Raw genomic sequence first — 17142 nt, 5'->3', positions numbered from 1 at the left:
ATGATAGACCTTATTCAGCAAGAGAACCTACAGAAGCAGTAGCTGCCTTGGGGTTATTCCTTAACCCTTTAATCACCCCTTGGTGCATGATATTATCACACCTGGAATCTTTCCTATTCTTGTTTTGCTAGAGTGGTCTATGTTGACTTGTAGCCTATAACCATGGCAATCTTTACCAGAACATAAAATCTTTTTTGAACCCTGACCTGTACAACTTTTATTATCTATAAACCCAAATTGATATCTCTATTCTAATATAGCGTTAACTTGGTTATGCATATTGAAGATATCCACAAAGGAAATACTAGAGACAATGCATACTAATCAGAAGTTTCTCAGGATTTCTCTTCTTAATCCTCCAACAGTTTTGACCTTACCGTGGGACTCTTGGAAGCCCTGACTCAGTCTTGAAGACTTTCCTATGCCTATTTTTGGACTTAGTGGAAAAAGAAGCAAAGAATTTGTGAAAGGCAGAAGTAGTAGAAGATTTCCTCCCATGAGGTCATTAACACAAATAGTATGGAGCTGAGGTAATTTGGAAAAATCATATAAAAGGGATAAATTCCCTCTCTCTGGAGAGGGTAAGGGTACAATTGTGATCCTGATATTTCCCTAGGGATAGGGTTTCTTATTCTAATTCTTTAAAAAAATGCTTACTCTTGTGTACTTAGAAGTTCATTGTATTCTCTTTAGGAAAATACAATACAATATAAATATATAATATTAAAATAAAATAATATATAAAATATAAATAATATAATAAATCATAAAATATTGTGAATGAATAAATAATATTAATAAAAACTAATAACAACTATGAATAAAATAAAAAGATAATATATTTGATAAACTTGATAAATATTGATTTGCAAATTTGATAAATTTGATAAATATAATTGATAAACTATGGGTTGTTGCTTGAATGTAGTGATCAGTGAGGTGATTGGGCATTGCTGGGGAGGGGAGATAAATTTAAAACTGCTGCATTTTGTCAGAATAAGATCCCAGGATATTCTGGATGCAACTAGATGGCACAATGGATAGAGCATTGACCCTCAAGTCAAGAGGGTCTGAGAGTTCAAATTTGGTCTCAAAATATTTAATGCTTCCTGGGCAAGTCACTTAACTTCAATTGCCTCATTCCCCTCCCTCCAAAAAAGATTCCTGGTTGAAGGTTCACAGCTGATGAAGTTATCATATTTTGTTTTGTTTTTAAACAATGTCTCAGATCAGGGAGAAGTTCACTGAGATTTCTTTTGAAAAAAAAAAATTAACTGGGCTAGCACTGTGGCAGACATCTATCATTATCTTTCATCTGGTATGAAGGGAAAACAACTCCTTTAGTGGGAAAAGAATGTTAGCAGTGGCTATGAAAAAAATTATACCTGAAGAGGAGGAATAGCTGAGCCTACAAAAAGGGGATGAAAGGTGTGAATGACAGCTCTGCTTACCTTGGTGGCTTACAGCTACCATCACTAAATTGATGACTATCCTAATGGATTCTGTTTCCAGTAAGTTTATCTTTTTCTTGATCCATGTTAAAATGATAGCCCTGCCTAAGCCATTACTTCAAACATATGCCATTCCTACCAGGGTTTACTACCTGCCCAGGACACCAGTATTTCCATTTTTTGAAAGGGAAATTTAGTTACAAAGGTTAAATTACTTGCTCAGAGAAAGAAAGAATCACCCAAACCATGAATAAAACTCCAGAGTCTTGTTATACCTGAAATAAAATAATCAGATAAACTTATTTTTCTTAAAAATGTTTTAATAAAATATTACACATATATTATATATTTTCTTATACAGATATTATGTCCAGGATCATTGATATGGATCATAGAACTGTATATGTAATTATAGCAAACACAAGGACTATCAAATAAATAGTTATCAACATTTTTTTTTTTTTTGAAACTCTCTTTTGTAAGCAAATTCATCTGAGAAGTCCTTTTGTAAAACAGGAAAAGAGGAGTTTGGTCTTTTCTCCCATTTTTTTTTCCTTTTCCTCTTCATCCAGAGGAAGGAGTCACATTTGTACTCTAGGAATCAAAAGTAACATTGGAGTGACCTTCTGGGAAGTTAGAAAGCTGCCCTTCCCTTGCCATTTTTCCCCACTATCCTAGAGCTTAGCATAAAAACGTAGAAGCACCAGAATAGATTTGCTTTTTTAGAGAGCTGGGAATAAGATAATGGACTAAAGATGGGACCAGTGGGAAAAGCGAGCTGATGTGATGTAGAGAAAGAATGGGTATGAGATAATTTATATGATGACCCTTATAATGTTTGTTTGTTTTTAAGCACAATATTGAAAGACTTCACCATTAATCAATATTAGGAGCAGTTCCATTTCAGAAGACTGTGAAACATACTTTTCCTCCTCTTTAGGATGGACTATAGAGATTGAATGAGATCTGTGTTATCTGTCATCAATATGTTGGTTTGTTTTCTTTAATTACACTTCTTTGTAATAAGGAGGAGTTGGGGGGGGGGGGGAGGTAGAAGCTGGAGGAAGAAGGAAGGAAGTCATTAAAAGGTGACCTAGATTTGTTTTTAAAAAGAGCATCAATGGAACATTTATTAAAAAAAAAAAAAAATATTAACAGGTATAATCAAGGGCAAACAAAATGTGGCTGGATATTCTGACCCAGGTAGGGTATCTAGCTCATCTCAGCCATTTAAAAAATACTGGTAGTTGCATGTTAACCCATACAATCATTCAGGAAAAAAGATAAGAACAATTACTTATCTTAGTACTTATGCATCATTCTTGTAGGCTGGTGCCCATTAGGGAAAATGCCTTCACCTAGAAAATTCAAACTAATTGGTGTTATTCAGATAATGTTCATCATAAAATGATTTCTTTTTTTGTAAATGATATGCAGAATCCTCAAAAATTCTCCTCCATCTCTACTTCTTTCCCCACTCTCCTGCTCCTTCCTCCTTTTCTCAGCATGAGTAGACACGGCCTGGAAAAATTCACAAGTGATCCCCAACCTGAACTATGGTACTAGGGACTTCTAAGACCTGTCCCATCTGGAAGTTCTGCTACTGTGGATTGGACAGAATAAAAGTAACATGCCTTCATGAGAGCCAGTAGTCCAACTCCTGAACCTACTGGCCAAACCATAGGCTGTCAGAGCACCACTTACCCCCAAGTAGCACAATTCATTTGTAGTGAATATTTAAGTCTCCAAGTACACTATAAAAATTTCTTCTCGGATTGCCCCAGGATCCGGGAGAAGCAGTAAGGGATAAGGCTAACTGATGTCAGTGGTACTGCTGCACTCTTGCAAAAAGACAGGGCATAGAAAAGCATCTCTATCTGGGATGGGGGTTTGAAACCATCAAAAAGATGCAAGATGACCAGAGAGACCACGATACAACACAGGCGGAAGGAAAGCCTCTTGTTCTGCTTCCCCTTGCAACTTTCCTTATACATACTGGAGTTGAGGGCCAGGCCCAGGCCAAAGAGGGTCCCAAGGTTCTTGAGTAGACTGGCAAAGGGGGTAGTGTCAATATGGACCCATTCTGGCTGCTCACACCACCTCTTGGCTTTCTCTACGGTCCATAGAAGGTCAATTCCCATCCCTTTCAACATCAGGTAAAATCCAATAGCAAAACTAAAAAGGAAGATGGTGACCACAAAATATTTCTTGAGACTGGCATTGTAGATACTCTGGATGTGTTGGAAAGTTTCAGCAACAGCAATACCTGAATAATTGTTAGCCAAAAATGACATTAACATATTATATTATAGATGATATTATATTACATATAATGTATGCATTATATAATATATATACATTATATTATATATATGACATTATATTATATACATCAGATTTAGAGGGTAACATAAGAGACATCAGCTTGATCTGAATAACTATCTTGTACAGTATCTTGCACTAAATAATTAAGCAATTATTAAGGTCCTTTTTAAAATCTACAAAATAAAATGCAAAAAAATCCCCCAAATGACAGTTCTTCCTTTTCTACTTTCTCCAACCTAATCTTTTGGTGCTGGTCTCTCTTATCCCTAGCACCTGGACCAAAGGTCTTGGGCCTTTGAACCACCTAGAATAACTGAGGCTGCCATGGAGGTTACTTAGATATTATACTGAAGTAAAATATTTAAGTGGTACAGTGGATAAAGCACTGGGTCTGGAGTGAGTTCAAATCCAGCCTCAGATATTTCCTAGCTGGGTGACCCTGGGCAAGTCACTTCACCCTGTTTGCCTCAGTTTCCTCATCTGTAAAATGAGCTGGAGAAGGAAATGGCAAACTATTCCAGTATCTCTGCAAAGGAAACCCCAAATGGGATCATGAAGAGTCAGACATGACTGAACAACAACAATAGTATTATTTAGATTGAGGAAACTCTTAACTAGCTTGTTTTGCTGCCTTTGTTCTTCACTCTTAATTGTATATTGTCTCTCCTTTTAATTTATTTTAGATGTTTATAACAAGTCACAGATCCTGCCTTTCCCCCCCAAAAAAATCAAAGTGGGTTTGTTTGTTTTTTGGATACAGCTTGTTTACATTATTGGAATTTTCAGAAGTATTATTTCTTCCTCTCCCTCCTACCCCCAGTAAATTAAATTAAACCATTCCTTTGAAGATGTAGGGGACTAAGGGTATTAAACATGGACTAAATTGGTTAACTCTTTTTCCTTATCTTTAAAAAATGTATTGTACAGGGGATAACATACTGGGTAAGGAAAGAGAAACAAATATATTTGGAAATGAAAGTAATGAAAAAAGAAAGGATATCCATAAAATATTTTTAGAACCAAAAGAATTTTAAAAATAAAAATAACATGGATTTTGACAAGGGGAAAAAAATTAACCTTCCCTTGTGCTACAGTCAGTTCTTAAAGATCTCTAAGGAAGGGAAAATCTGTAAGCATCCTGAAAACAAGGATTCTGTCTTATCTAAACTTAACTGCCCTAGTACTGAGGACAGTTTTTGGAATACAGAAGATAACTTGCTTAATAAATATTAGTGGAATGAAATAACAAATGGAGATTCCACAATCTCCCTCTTGTCACAGATTCCAAGGTCTTCTATTCTAAGTCTTCTCCCAAAGTCAACATTCTTTTTTATGTTTGCCCTGAAGTCTACCTCATTTTAAGAAAACCAAAATTCAGGAAAACCTGAAATAACAAAAAATAACAAAAATTTGAACTAACAAGGCAGCTATATGTGTTAGAAAAGGATTTCTTTATATATGGAGCTTCCTTAGAGTTTTTGTTGTTGTGATTATTATGATTTGGTAAATTAACTTGAACTTAAGCCTAAGAAACTCTTAAGAGTATAATGGAGACCATGGCTCCATTCACAAAATTATGGTTTCCAAACCACTTTTCAGAAACCTACATATTATGTAAAATAAAGCGTACCTTGCTATCAAAAATAGCAGCTCTCCAAAACACTTTTGAGGAGGGATAGGATAAAAGGAAAGACAATAGAATAAACAAGGAGGTAATACAGTTAGCAATAATAATTATGAAAAGAATTTTGAAGTCTCATTTCTCAAATGTATAGGAAACTGAGTCAAATTTATAAAAAATAAGAGCCATTCCCCAAGTGATAAATGATCAAAAGATATGAACTATACCCAAAGGGTTATAAAATCACACATATATTTTGACCTAACAAAACCACTACTAGGTATGAATCCAAAAAAAAAAAAAATTTTTTTTTAAAAAGGAAAAGGACCAATATATACAAAAATATTTATAGGATTTTGAAATTGAGTGGATGCTCATCAGTTGGAGAATGGCTGAATAAATTGTGATATATGATTATAATGGAATATTATTATTCTATAGGAAATAATGAGCATGATGTTTTCAGAAAAATTTGGAAGTTGACCATGGACACAAGCAAAGTGAAATGTACTATATATAAAGTAATAGCAATGTAGTGGGATGATCAGCTGTGAATGGCTTTGCTATTCTCAGCAATACAATGTCTAAAAAACTTTTTTTCTTGATTTTTTTTTTGGGGGGGGAGGAGATATTTGTTTTCTTTTGAAATATGACTTTTATGGAAATGTTTAGCTTAATTTCACGTGTGCCATTTCAATAGGGGTGGGAGATGAGGATGAAGGGAGAGAATCTGGAACTCAAAATTTTAAAAATAAGTGTAAAGATTTGTTTTACATGTAATTGGGGAAAATAAAAATTGTAAACCACAAAACTGAAAAAAGAGGAAGAGGAAAAAATAGCAATTCTCTAAACTCTTTTCCTTTGATTTACAATCCCTTGAAATCATAAAATTACATTTACAATAAGGGTGGTATGTTGCATTATTATGATTAAGGAGACAGAAGAACATGGCGCAATTATTACTGACCTGAGAGGACCCCAGCAATAACCTGATGAGGAAAATGGGCTGCGAGATAGATTCGGGACAGACAGACATTGAGCTGCACAGCCCAGAACCCCAACCACAGAAGGACATACAGGAACCTGCAAAAGGAAACCCAAACACAGCAGGACTGAGGTACAGAGCAGAGATGCCATTCAATAATAGCATACAGCCTCTATACAAACACTTTGAGGAACAGAGTTTACTGATACTTTAAAAGTAGTGCATTCCATTTTCAGATACTTTTAGTATGTTGAGTTGAAATCAAACTCTTGTTCCTCCCACCCATTGGTCCAGGTTATTGTCCTCTGGGTTCTGAGCAGAGTGTATATTAATACATTATTTTTTTAAATCTGACCTATGATTTCTAGGTCTATGAAACTTCTCTACTAATTCAAGTAATCACTGTCTTTGCAACTTATAGAAAATTACCTGGGGACACTGAGGGGTAATAAAGTAATTAATTATGTATACAGTTGCAAGCAGTGATCATATCCCCACTGTCTTATTTCTCTAGCCTACGCTGTCAAGTTCCTTCCAGTAATCATCATCACTTTGTTATCATTTTATCAAAAGATTATAGTTCCCTCACCATTCCTCACCATTACCTTCTGGATATACTCTGGATTGCCAGTGGTGTCCAGAACTGAATATAATCCTCCAAAGATGGAGTCTGACCAGGACAGAGTGTTAATAAGGCTACTTTCTTTCATTGTGGATTAATGCAACTTAAGAGACCATTAGCTTTTTCAATGACCACATCACCCTTGCTGCAAATTGAGCTTGCAATCTGTTAAGGCCCTAAGGTCATTGTCCAGTTACATCTCCCACATCCTGGATATGGGTGACTAACTTTTTAAATTTAAGTAACAGATTTTACAGTTTTCTGTCTTAAATTTCATCTTAAGAGATAGGATGACTTAGTGGATGAAAAGCTGGCCTTAGGGTCAAGAAAACTTGAGTTCAAGTCCCTCCTGGAACACATACTTTCTAGAGGATTCTAAGCAAATCTCAACATATCAGTGTCCTCAGGAAATTTTCTAAGACTATAAGTTGCAGAGACAGTGATGACTTGTATTAATGGATGAAGTCCCTCAGTCCCTAGAAGTTTCTTGTCAGATTAAAAAAAAAATAAACATTTATTTAATTAGATCCAGTCATCCAATACATTAGTCTTCCATCCCAGCTTTGTGTCATTTGTAAATTTGATATAAATCCCATCTATGTTTCCATACAGGTCATTGATAGAAATATTAAAAGGAGATAATAAATTTATAGCCCCTACTATGAGCCAATTATTATACTAGTGCTTTACAAATAAATATTAATCCTGTGAAAAAGATGCTATTATTTCAGAGTTAGGAAACTGAGGCAAGCAGAGATTAAGTGTTACTTGCTCAGAATCACAAAGCTAGGAAATGTCTAAGGCCAGATTTGATTGTGGGGTCCCGCGTTCTATCCAATGTGTGGTTACTTGGCTGCCTGAGGATAATGACCAGAAAAGGATTCCTGTTTAATAGGAGCCACTCAGATTTATTATTCCCATTCTAATATATGAGACTATGGTAGAAAGAGTGAGAGAAAATAATTTATTCAGCCAGAGAGCTAACTGATCCTTTTCTCATTCCCTTAGTCTCTCAACCAATCATTGAGAGCTTCCTTACCGAAACTTAAGAGTTGGCTTCTTCTTTCCACGAGTAAGGGAGAGGATGGATGTAACAATTACATAGTATACACCTGCTGCACCCATGGCATGGCCTGAAGGACTACCTGGAGGACCAGAAGGAAACACAGTACCTCAGAAATTGGAGGGGGGAGGGAAAGAAAGGAAGGAAGAGACAGAGAGAGGAGAGAAAAAGAGAGAGAGAGGGAGAGAGTGAGAAAGAAAGAGACAGAGAGAGAGGAGAGAGAGAGAAAGAGAGAGAGAGAGAGAGAGAGAGAGATGAAAAAAACCAAGAAAAAGAAAAAGTGCTTCTGGCTTTCCCTAGCTTTGGAAAGATCCCATGTACCCCTTCTACTATCATCCCTCACAAAGGCTCATTCTAGGAATGTCCTATCATCTGACTGAAAAATACTAATATGATTTTAATGAATAAAGTTCCACCAAAGGTGTGATTGACTTAGGTAGCTTCATCTTCAAAGCCAGGTTTCTGAGAAGAGAATTTCCAAAATCTCTGGCCATTGTTACTTCTCTTTCCCTGGAGGAAACGGATTTAGGCTACCCTTTCTAGATCCTTCCTCTATGGGGAAGTCCCAACTTGACTCCAATCTAAAGCAGCTAGGTGACAACACAACTATGGTAAACTTTTCTATATTTTTCTATATACTCAGTCAACATACAAGTTTCTCCATCATTAATTTCCCCCAATTATTTCAAAATATTATTCCAAAAAGGTCTGTGATGTGCTTTATACTCAGTGGACTTCCAAAATGACATGGGCAAACATACATTAACCTGTAAATAATCTCTGAACCAATTTGTAGCTGAAATAAATGGGAGTTCTTGAAAAATCACAGAATCCAATAATTCAAAGGCACCTCAGAAGCTATTTATATAATCTGTACCCATCCTTGATGTCCTCCTCAAGGGGCCATCCAGTCTCTATCTGAAGAGTTCCAATAAAGAAAAACCTTCTATCCCTTGAGAAAGTCCATCACATTTCTGGACAGTTCCGATTATAAAGAAGCTTTTCCTTACATAAAGCCTAAATCTACATATCTTCCACTTCCTCTCATTGCTTTATTATATTACAGGCCAGAATGAATGTTCCTTTTCCCTTCTTTGCCATTTGTTATTTAGTTGTATATGACTCTTCATGATGCATTTGGGATTTTCTTGGCAAATATACTGGATTGATTTGTCATTCCTTCTCCAGCTCATTTTACAGATGAGGAAACTGAAACAGGATAAAGTAATTTTCCTGAGCTCAACCACCTATGAAGTGTATGAGGTTGAATTTGAACTCAAGTTTTCCTTACTCCAAACCCTGCTATCAACCACGCCACCTACCTTCTCCATAATATATCAACATTAACAACCATAATAATAGCTCTACATATACCAAGTGCTTTATTTGAATTTCATGTCTATACAAAGTTAATCAATAATGATATGTTAAATGAAATCTCACCTGGTCCAGTTTCACAGGTGATGGGGAATTGCTTTATCACAGGAGCAGAAGTGTTTATGTAGTAGTCAGTGTCTAGTACCCACCAGTATGGACGCTGTCCAAAAAGAATCCTGTCAGGGAGCAAGAAGAAAGCTCTTAGAGGTTACAGAGTCTTCTTTCCCAGAGAATGACAGAGTATATAAGGAAAAAAATTCACACATTTACTATCCTATCTCTAAATGGCCATCTAAAGATGGCAGCTTTGTTTAACTATCATTCTAGAATCACAGAATATGAGAGTGGGAATCTATCCAATCCTAAAATTTTACAGATGAGGAACCTTGGATCCAGTAAATGAAATAACTTGCAGAGTTAATGAATCAAGTTAGTCTCAACCCAGGGCTCCTGACTCCCAGCTCAGGGCTCTTAAATTCTCATCATAATTCCATGCTCTCCTTAACCATCCCAAAAAGATAATTTAAAATTGAAGAACTGAAGTTAAAAACTTAGACCTGTAAGTGATCAACCATTGCATCTTCCTTTCTCTCTTCTCTTCAGTTAAGGAGAGCCCTGAATTTCTAATCACAAGTTTCTACAGATACATGACCCTTCCATTCCCACCAGAATTCCTATCTTCCAAGAACTGAAGAACATTGCCTATCTTGCACTTATATCTTTATCCTTTCCACTTTGGAATAAAAGAACTGAACAAATGTTTGTTTGTCCTTTCATTTTTAAAGATGGACTAGAAAAAATAAAATTTTCATTTTAGTTAAAGACATGTCAAGGGTCCTTTGTCACTCTAAGGTTATAAGATGATAGATTCCTTTTGGATTTAAGGACAATCATTTTCTTTCCTGCTGATAGACAAAAATCCAGGCCTTGAATAAAATAAAACATCATTAATTCAGATCCCTCTAATCTAGTAGTCAATTAGACATAATCTATTACATGGCTTTATTAGGTACAAAATTTGAAAGAATTTCATCTATGAATTTCTGGAGTCTTACAATTGAGTAGAAAAAATAAGCATTTAGAATTAGCAGCCTTTTCTAATAAAGAACTCAAACATTTCTTCAATATTCTTTCAATTTCTGTACTTAATAATTAACATTAAAGGGTTTGTGTTACTATTCTATTTTAATTGGCTTACCTCATTTTACTTGTTTCTATCTCTTTCTACCAGTCATTGTATTTTGTACTATATTTCAAAATTTTTTTAAAGTTTCATTTCTTTTTCAAAATTGTCAAAATTCAGACTTTTTCCTAAATTAGATTATCCTTTTTTCATTCCATAATGAGTTAGTTAATTCCATACTCTAACTCAGTGAAAAGTTCTGCCTCCAATACTTGTGTTAAACATTAAAAGCAAAAGGAGAGCAATTGATGTTCTCCCCAAAAATCCAGATCAGGATTGGAAAACAGGTTCCCTTTGGAGGATCGATGGGAGACAGAATTCTGCCCCTTCCTGATTTCCCATTACTTTCCTTCCTTGTCCAGGTTCTTACTTACCACTTAAAAACCAAATTCAGCCAGTCTCCAATCACAGCTACCCAAAGTAGTTTGATGCCCACAGCCTCTCGAACATGGAACCAAATGGGAAATAGGACATAGAAGGCATTCCTAAGATCTGCAAGCACTGAGACCAAGAGGAACCAGTCCTTAAAGTCCTTATAATTTACTTGGAGGTAGTGAGTCGATTGGATCCCAAAGTCATGGAGGACATTCATCCCTGCCTCCATCCTCACTTCCTCTTGGCACTTCTGGCCCTCAGCAAAGCATGTGAAGTTATTTCAGGCTCCACTGTGATTGTTCTGCTCTTAAATTGATCCTTGCCTCTGTTTTATACTCCCTTGCTTCCAGCTGTAGGTCATTTCAACCCTGATCTTTGGACTCAAAAACCACTTTTGTCTAAAATCTATTGATCAAAGGTGCATCACCAGAAGGTTGATGCAAACACATGTGGGATGATTTACGTAAAATAAGAAAACAGACACACAAAAACAACCTGATCTGCCAGAGACTCAGCAGGGACAATTATTAACCTTTAGTATTACATATAACTGCCCTCCTGTCCTTTCAAACTAGGACAAAGACAGGATCAAGTTTAAACCATTTACTACTTTTTGCTACATTTGGAAATGTACAGGAAAGCTGTATATGGAGTTTGTACCCTCTGTGGTATACTCACCAGCTTGTTTGGGGGATGTAATAAAGTTAAATTGCCTTAGTTTAAATCCCTTTCAGCCACCTTTTTGCATCCTCTAGTGATTTGCATTTTTAGTTGTTAATTAAAAGGAGTCAGGCAGTTCTATTTCTTGAAAAATTGTTGGCTTAATGTCTACGTCTTCAGCTGCATCCAGTCTTTAGAAATATTGATGGTTTGGCAACTCCCTTTTTCAGCATTGGAGAGAAACAAGATTATTGTAAAATGGACTAATTAGTTAATTTGGCAACTTCCAAATCTTTTTAAAAAAATTTCCAGATCTTTAAAAACCATTACTTTGGATCCAAGACAAATCCAACAGACTTGTGATGGAAAATGCCATCCACATCCAGAGAAAGAACTATGGAGTCTGGATGTAGATCAAAGCACAGTTTTCACTTTTTTAAAAATTTGTTTTTTTTCTTTCTCATGGTTTTTCACTTTTGTGCTAATCTTTCTTTCATAACATGACTAATATTGAAATATGTTTAACATGATTATACATGTGTAACCCATATCAGATTACTTGCTGTCTTGGCAAGTGAAGATAGAAAGAGAAGGAGGGAGAAAAATTTGATGTTCAAAATCTTACAGAAATGATGTTGAAAGCTATCTTTACATGTAATTGGAATAAATTTTTAAAACCATTCAGTGTGAAATGAGAAAAAAAGATTTTAAAAAATTAAAACTGTTATTTGCAATTTACCCGAATGAATACCATCTATGAAAAAACAAATGGCCACAAGCATAAAATGCTTATAATCCTTAATTCCAGGATGAACAATAACATTGAGTAGAACATAAAAACCTTGCACCAGTTTTGAAATTTTGGAAAAAAGACCCTTGTTACAGGTAGTACATACCTGAAAAAGAATATGAATTAACACTGTCCTAAAAAAAAAAAAAAAAAAAAAGGTATTTGTCATGATAGTGTACAAAGGTAGTAAAATTTTAAAACAGCCATATTTTCTTTTTTTCCAAATCAATGCAACTTTCTCTTCAGTAAGCATAGTCTAACATATATGGAGCAGAAAGAAGCAAGTGGGCTGATGTAGGGGTGGAGAAGAGACCCAAAATGAAAGGGTTTGGAGCCAATGCAAATGATGGTCCATGTTGGAAATGATCACAGAGGGGGCTGGGATGAGAGGTCTGGATTTGTCAAATTTTCTCAGTGTATCAGATCAGATCCTCCCTGGAAAGTTTTTTTTTCTACAAGTAGTAGGATGAATTTCCTAATGAAATGTATCAGCTAAACAATCCTGCATATGGGGAGGCTCATCTTAATGGCTTATTGATAAATATCCTCCTCTGGGAAGAAGCTCTCCCTTTCTCCTAAATAAGCCTTCTTCAAGTACTGAGTAATTATCTCTTGCCCTGGTTTCAATTGCATGAAGGGAATCTATGTATAAATGAAGCAGTCCCTGTCTACGTACTACCCAACAATAGAGCAGGGGCCCTCGTAGAGTTAAACTTTCCAGGGGCCAGAGTCTCTCTCTGAGTCTCACAAGTTTTGGTCATGTGCCCAACATGTGGGGAGCAAGAGGAGGGCACTATCTCCTGGTGGGAACAACAGGGAGCTCAACTCTTCTTGATAAGGAGTCATTATGGGGCTGATATTTGCCTTCTGCAAAAGCAGAGCAGGGATTTGGGGCAGTCTGCCAGATTTGATGATAAGCTTGGCTGGAACAATCATGGATTACATCATGAAGCTATTATTGGTTTCCAACGGCCTCTCACCTACCAACACTTCCCATTCTCCTCTTAGCCTCAGTAGTAATCTTTTTCTGCTGCTTCCTGCAAAATTTTATCACATGATCAAAGAGAGTAAAGAGAGGAAGGGAGGGAGGAAAAGAGGGAGGAAGGGAGGAAGGGAGGAAGGGAGGAAGGGTCTGGTTTCCAAAGGCCTCTCACCTACCAACACTTCCCATTCTCCTCTTAGCCTCAGTAGTAATCTTTTTCTGCTGCTTCCTGCAAAATTTTATCACATGATCAAAGAGAGTAAAGAGAGGAAGGGAGGGAGGAAAAGAGGGAGGAAGGGAGGAAGGGAGGAAGGGAGGAAGGGAGGGAAGGAAGGAAGGAAGGAAGGAAGGAAGGAAGGAAGGAAGGAAGGAAGGAAGGAAGGAAGGAAGGAGATTGGGATTAGATAGCTCTGAGATTCCTTCCAGTTTTGTTAGTTTTGAATCTGAGCTGTACCATTTATTCCCTTTGTGATTTTGGATGTCACTTTTTTCTAGCTTTCAGTTTCCTCCCCTGTAAAATAAGAATTTACTTAGGTGACTTCCAGTATGTCTTCCAACATTGTGTTAGAAAATCAGCCCCTAAAAGACCAGATCTGTCTCTTTCCAGTCTTTTTTTTCTCTTGCACATAATTTCATTTTAATAAACACTTATTTAGGTGGCTCAGTGGATAGAGCACCAGTCCTAAAGTCAGGAGGACCTGAGTTCAAATCTTACCAGTCACTTAACATTTCCTAGCTAGGTGACCCTGGGCAAAGTCACTTAACTCCAAATGCCTTAGCAAAATAAATAATAAATCAATACTTATTGAATTGGTTGTATTTTGCAAGAGGCACTTGAGAATTTGGAAATTTATTTTACTGCCTTCAAAGATTTCATTCCACCTTTCCTTAGTCACCTTTCCCAGCAAATGACAATTCTCTCTTTCAAGAATTTCTTGCTTGAATTTAACTTCAATCTCTCCCTTTGAATGGAGTTTTGACTCCATTCCCTTTTGTTCAGAGTTGGTAAACTGCCCTTTGGGGAAATGTCTGCTCAGAGACCAGAGGCAGTTAAAATGGAAAAGTTTGTGAAGCTCTCTTTGGCTAGCTCTCTCTTTGAGCCAGTTGGTCACTGTTAAAACACAGTAAAAAAAAAAAAAAAAAAAAAAAAAAACACACACAGCTTTTACATGGCTGCAGTTTCTATGTGGGGGAAGAGAGGGAGAGAAACTGTCTTCCAGAAAGTACATTTTGGACTGACATGATTAAAAGGATTCTAGGACTTTTGTTTTCATTTAAGCAGCATCCACTGGGCTGGAGACCAGAACTCTAAGGAGGAAAGAAACTGCTTTGTCCTTGTTTCCTTGTTGCCATGGTATTAGCAAGTGCCTTTCCAGAATAATACAAGGATGAAGTCCTTATTATCAATGACGACCTCCCTCTGAGTAGCAGAAAAGTGGGTTTCTCTGCAGATTCATATTCAGAATCTGAGTTTTCCTATTCCAAGCAGAGCAGCTTAAAAAAAAAAGTCTAACCTCTTTCAGAGGATTTTCTCGGTGGGGAATGGGTAAGTGTAGTATTTAAGAGGAGGAGATGGAAATTGATAAGACAAGCCACTATTATCTTTGAAATAGCCCTACTCATTTCTACAAAAACACTTTGGGAAAAACAGGTTGAGGAAGGAGATGGATTAATTATTGTTAGACAGTGAAAATGACTGACTTATCTCAGGGCTCAGTGAGAAAGTTCAGCTCCAGGACCTTGAACTGTTCATCTGTTAACCAGGTGAAGGGAGCATGGTTTGTGTCCTAGTCATTCTAGACAGATAGGTTGAACACTCTGTTCATTTAGAAAAAACCCGTACATACTGAAGTCAGTTGTGGTCTTTTAAAAAAATTGTATAGTCAAAGCTCTTGCTTCTTTCTCAACCCTCCACTTTTCAATCTCAAGGCGGGTATTGACTTTTTTCTACAAAAGCTAAATGAATCGATGGATTCAAAAAGCATGTGTTATGGACCCACTAAGTGCTAAGCATTGTTAGGAAGCCATGGAAATATAAGATTACATAAGACAAAGCCCCTAGCTTCAGAATCATCAAGAGCCTTAAGATTTCTTCCAGGTCTAAGTTCATAAACCCTTGTGATCTCCATTGGAATCACAAAGAAATCCTCTTCCTTGAGGAAAAATAGTCTGGTTCAGCACTCCAGAAATCTTCTTCTTTGATGGGACAACAGACTATTTGGTTCCTTATCTCCAAAAAAAAAAAAAAGATGTTCAATCCAATTCAGTAAATGCTTAAGTATTTACTATGGTTCAAACATTGTGCTATTTCCTGGGAACAAGCTAGGGATGGGGGATGGGAATATGGAAAAGATTTCTACCTCATGGAATTTGGAGTCTAATAAGGACATTTGACATATAAACAGATAATTATAATTATTGTTGAGTTGAATTGAATTAGTTGCATTTTGCAAAAAGTACTTGGAATTTGTGCACATAAAAGCACATTCCATTATAGAGAATCATAGAGATCCAAAGTGGGAGCGTTATTGGAGTACAGGGGAACATGTTGTCAGCGAGGTGATGCTGTGACATGATAAGCGAGGGTGGGCTGTGCAGAATCACCAGTCTCACTTTCTCCCCCAATGCCATCTGGTCCGATGCCAGGGAAGGTTTGAATGATGATGAATTGTTGAGTAGAAAAAGTAGAGATGGGAAAGAACATTAGTTCAGTCGGGTGGTAATAAAGACTTGTGCAAGAGTGATGACAATGGGACCAAAGGAAAGGAGGATGAGAACTAAATTCCAAATAGAATTGACACTATTTGCTAGCTTACTGAAGGCTAGAGAAAAAGGGACAGCTAGATGGTGAAGTGATTAGAGCACTGGGCCCTGAAGTCAGGAGAATCTGAGTTCAAATGTGATCTCAGACATACTGTGTGACCCTAGGCAAGTCACTTAACCCCAATTGCTTCACACACAAAAAGTAAAGATAAGGGAGGAAGCAGAGATAACAAAGATTTTAAACTTTGGAGGCTGAATGATGTGACCTCAGACTTAACACTTACTAGCTATGTGACCCTGGGCAAGTCATTTAACCCCAATTGCTTCTCCCCACCCAAAAAAAAAGATAAGGGAGGAAGCAAAGATAACCAGAGGTTTTAAACTTTGGAGTATGATGGCACAGATAAAAGTAGCAGTCAGAAGCAGAAGTAGATTTTGAATGAAAGATATTGAGTGAATTGTGAAAGTCATGATTTTTTTAGTCTCCTTTGGCAGAACTACACTACTCTCAGGAGTTTGGGAGAGAGTTTACCGGATATCCAGCTTAAATCTCTACCCCCTTGGGCTAAAACTTTCTTGATTCTCTTAATTAAGCGAGACAGAAGATATCCTTTAGTCATCTGAAAACCTTAAAGGTACTGGTTGGGATAATTTGGAAAAGGTTCAACTCTCATGGAAACTTTTTTTTTTTGTTTTCATTTGGCCTGATTTATCCTTCCTTGTGGAAAACAAGAGCTATTTCTGAAGGAGAGTGTGACTGAGACTGAAACTCTAGCTGCTTAAACCTTTCCTTCATTTAACTCAACTGACTTTTTTGAAGCATAACTTACTGGATCGATGCTGATCTAAATGCAAATACAAGGTGGTGTGAGGGAACTGAACCATCCATGTGTATAGTGATGAGACTGGACTCTCATAAGATGAAGGATTTAAACACATTATTAA

At 36.7% G+C, this 17142-nt stretch overlaps 1 protein-coding gene across 1 annotated transcript; it reads right to left on the bottom strand.

The window, feature by feature from the left end:
* Nucleotides 1-2536: 2536 nt before the first annotated feature.
* G6PC (glucose-6-phosphatase catalytic subunit) lies at nucleotides 2537-11319 on the bottom strand. The gene is made up of 5 exons (XM_003768183.3): nucleotides 11002-11319; nucleotides 9511-9620; nucleotides 8044-8149; nucleotides 6365-6480; nucleotides 2537-3717 (listed from the first exon to the last, which is right to left on the bottom strand). Exons 1-5 carry the CDS (start codon nucleotides 11229-11231, stop codon nucleotides 3206-3208), a joined length of 1074 nt encoding a protein of 357 aa, XP_003768231.1. The 5' UTR covers nucleotides 11232-11319; the 3' UTR covers nucleotides 2537-3205.
* Between the last annotated feature and the right edge of the window lie 5823 nt (nucleotides 11320-17142).

The sequence above is a fragment of the Sarcophilus harrisii genome, chromosome 4, assembly GCF_902635505.1.
Source record: "Sarcophilus harrisii chromosome 4, mSarHar1.11, whole genome shotgun sequence".
NCBI classification, from domain to species: domain Eukaryota; kingdom Metazoa; phylum Chordata; class Mammalia; order Dasyuromorphia; family Dasyuridae; genus Sarcophilus; species Sarcophilus harrisii.
This window is presented reverse-complemented; position numbering and strand designations above follow the sequence as displayed.

Bases quoted from the DNA above. Each gene is read 5' to 3' on its own strand.
- G6PC (XM_003768183.3), bottom strand. From the start codon at position 11,231: ATGGAGGCAGGGATGAATGTCCTCCATGACTTTGGGATCCAATCGACT. The intron at 6,481-8,043 runs GTAAGGAAGCTC...TTCCTTTTGCAG, and splicing joins AAGCCAACTCTTAAGTTTCG to GTTCCTGTATGTCCTTCTGT. The intron at 3,718-6,364 runs GTCAGTAATAAT...ACAATTATTCAG, and splicing joins TATTGCTGGGGTCCTCTCAG to GTATTGCTGTTGCTGAAACT.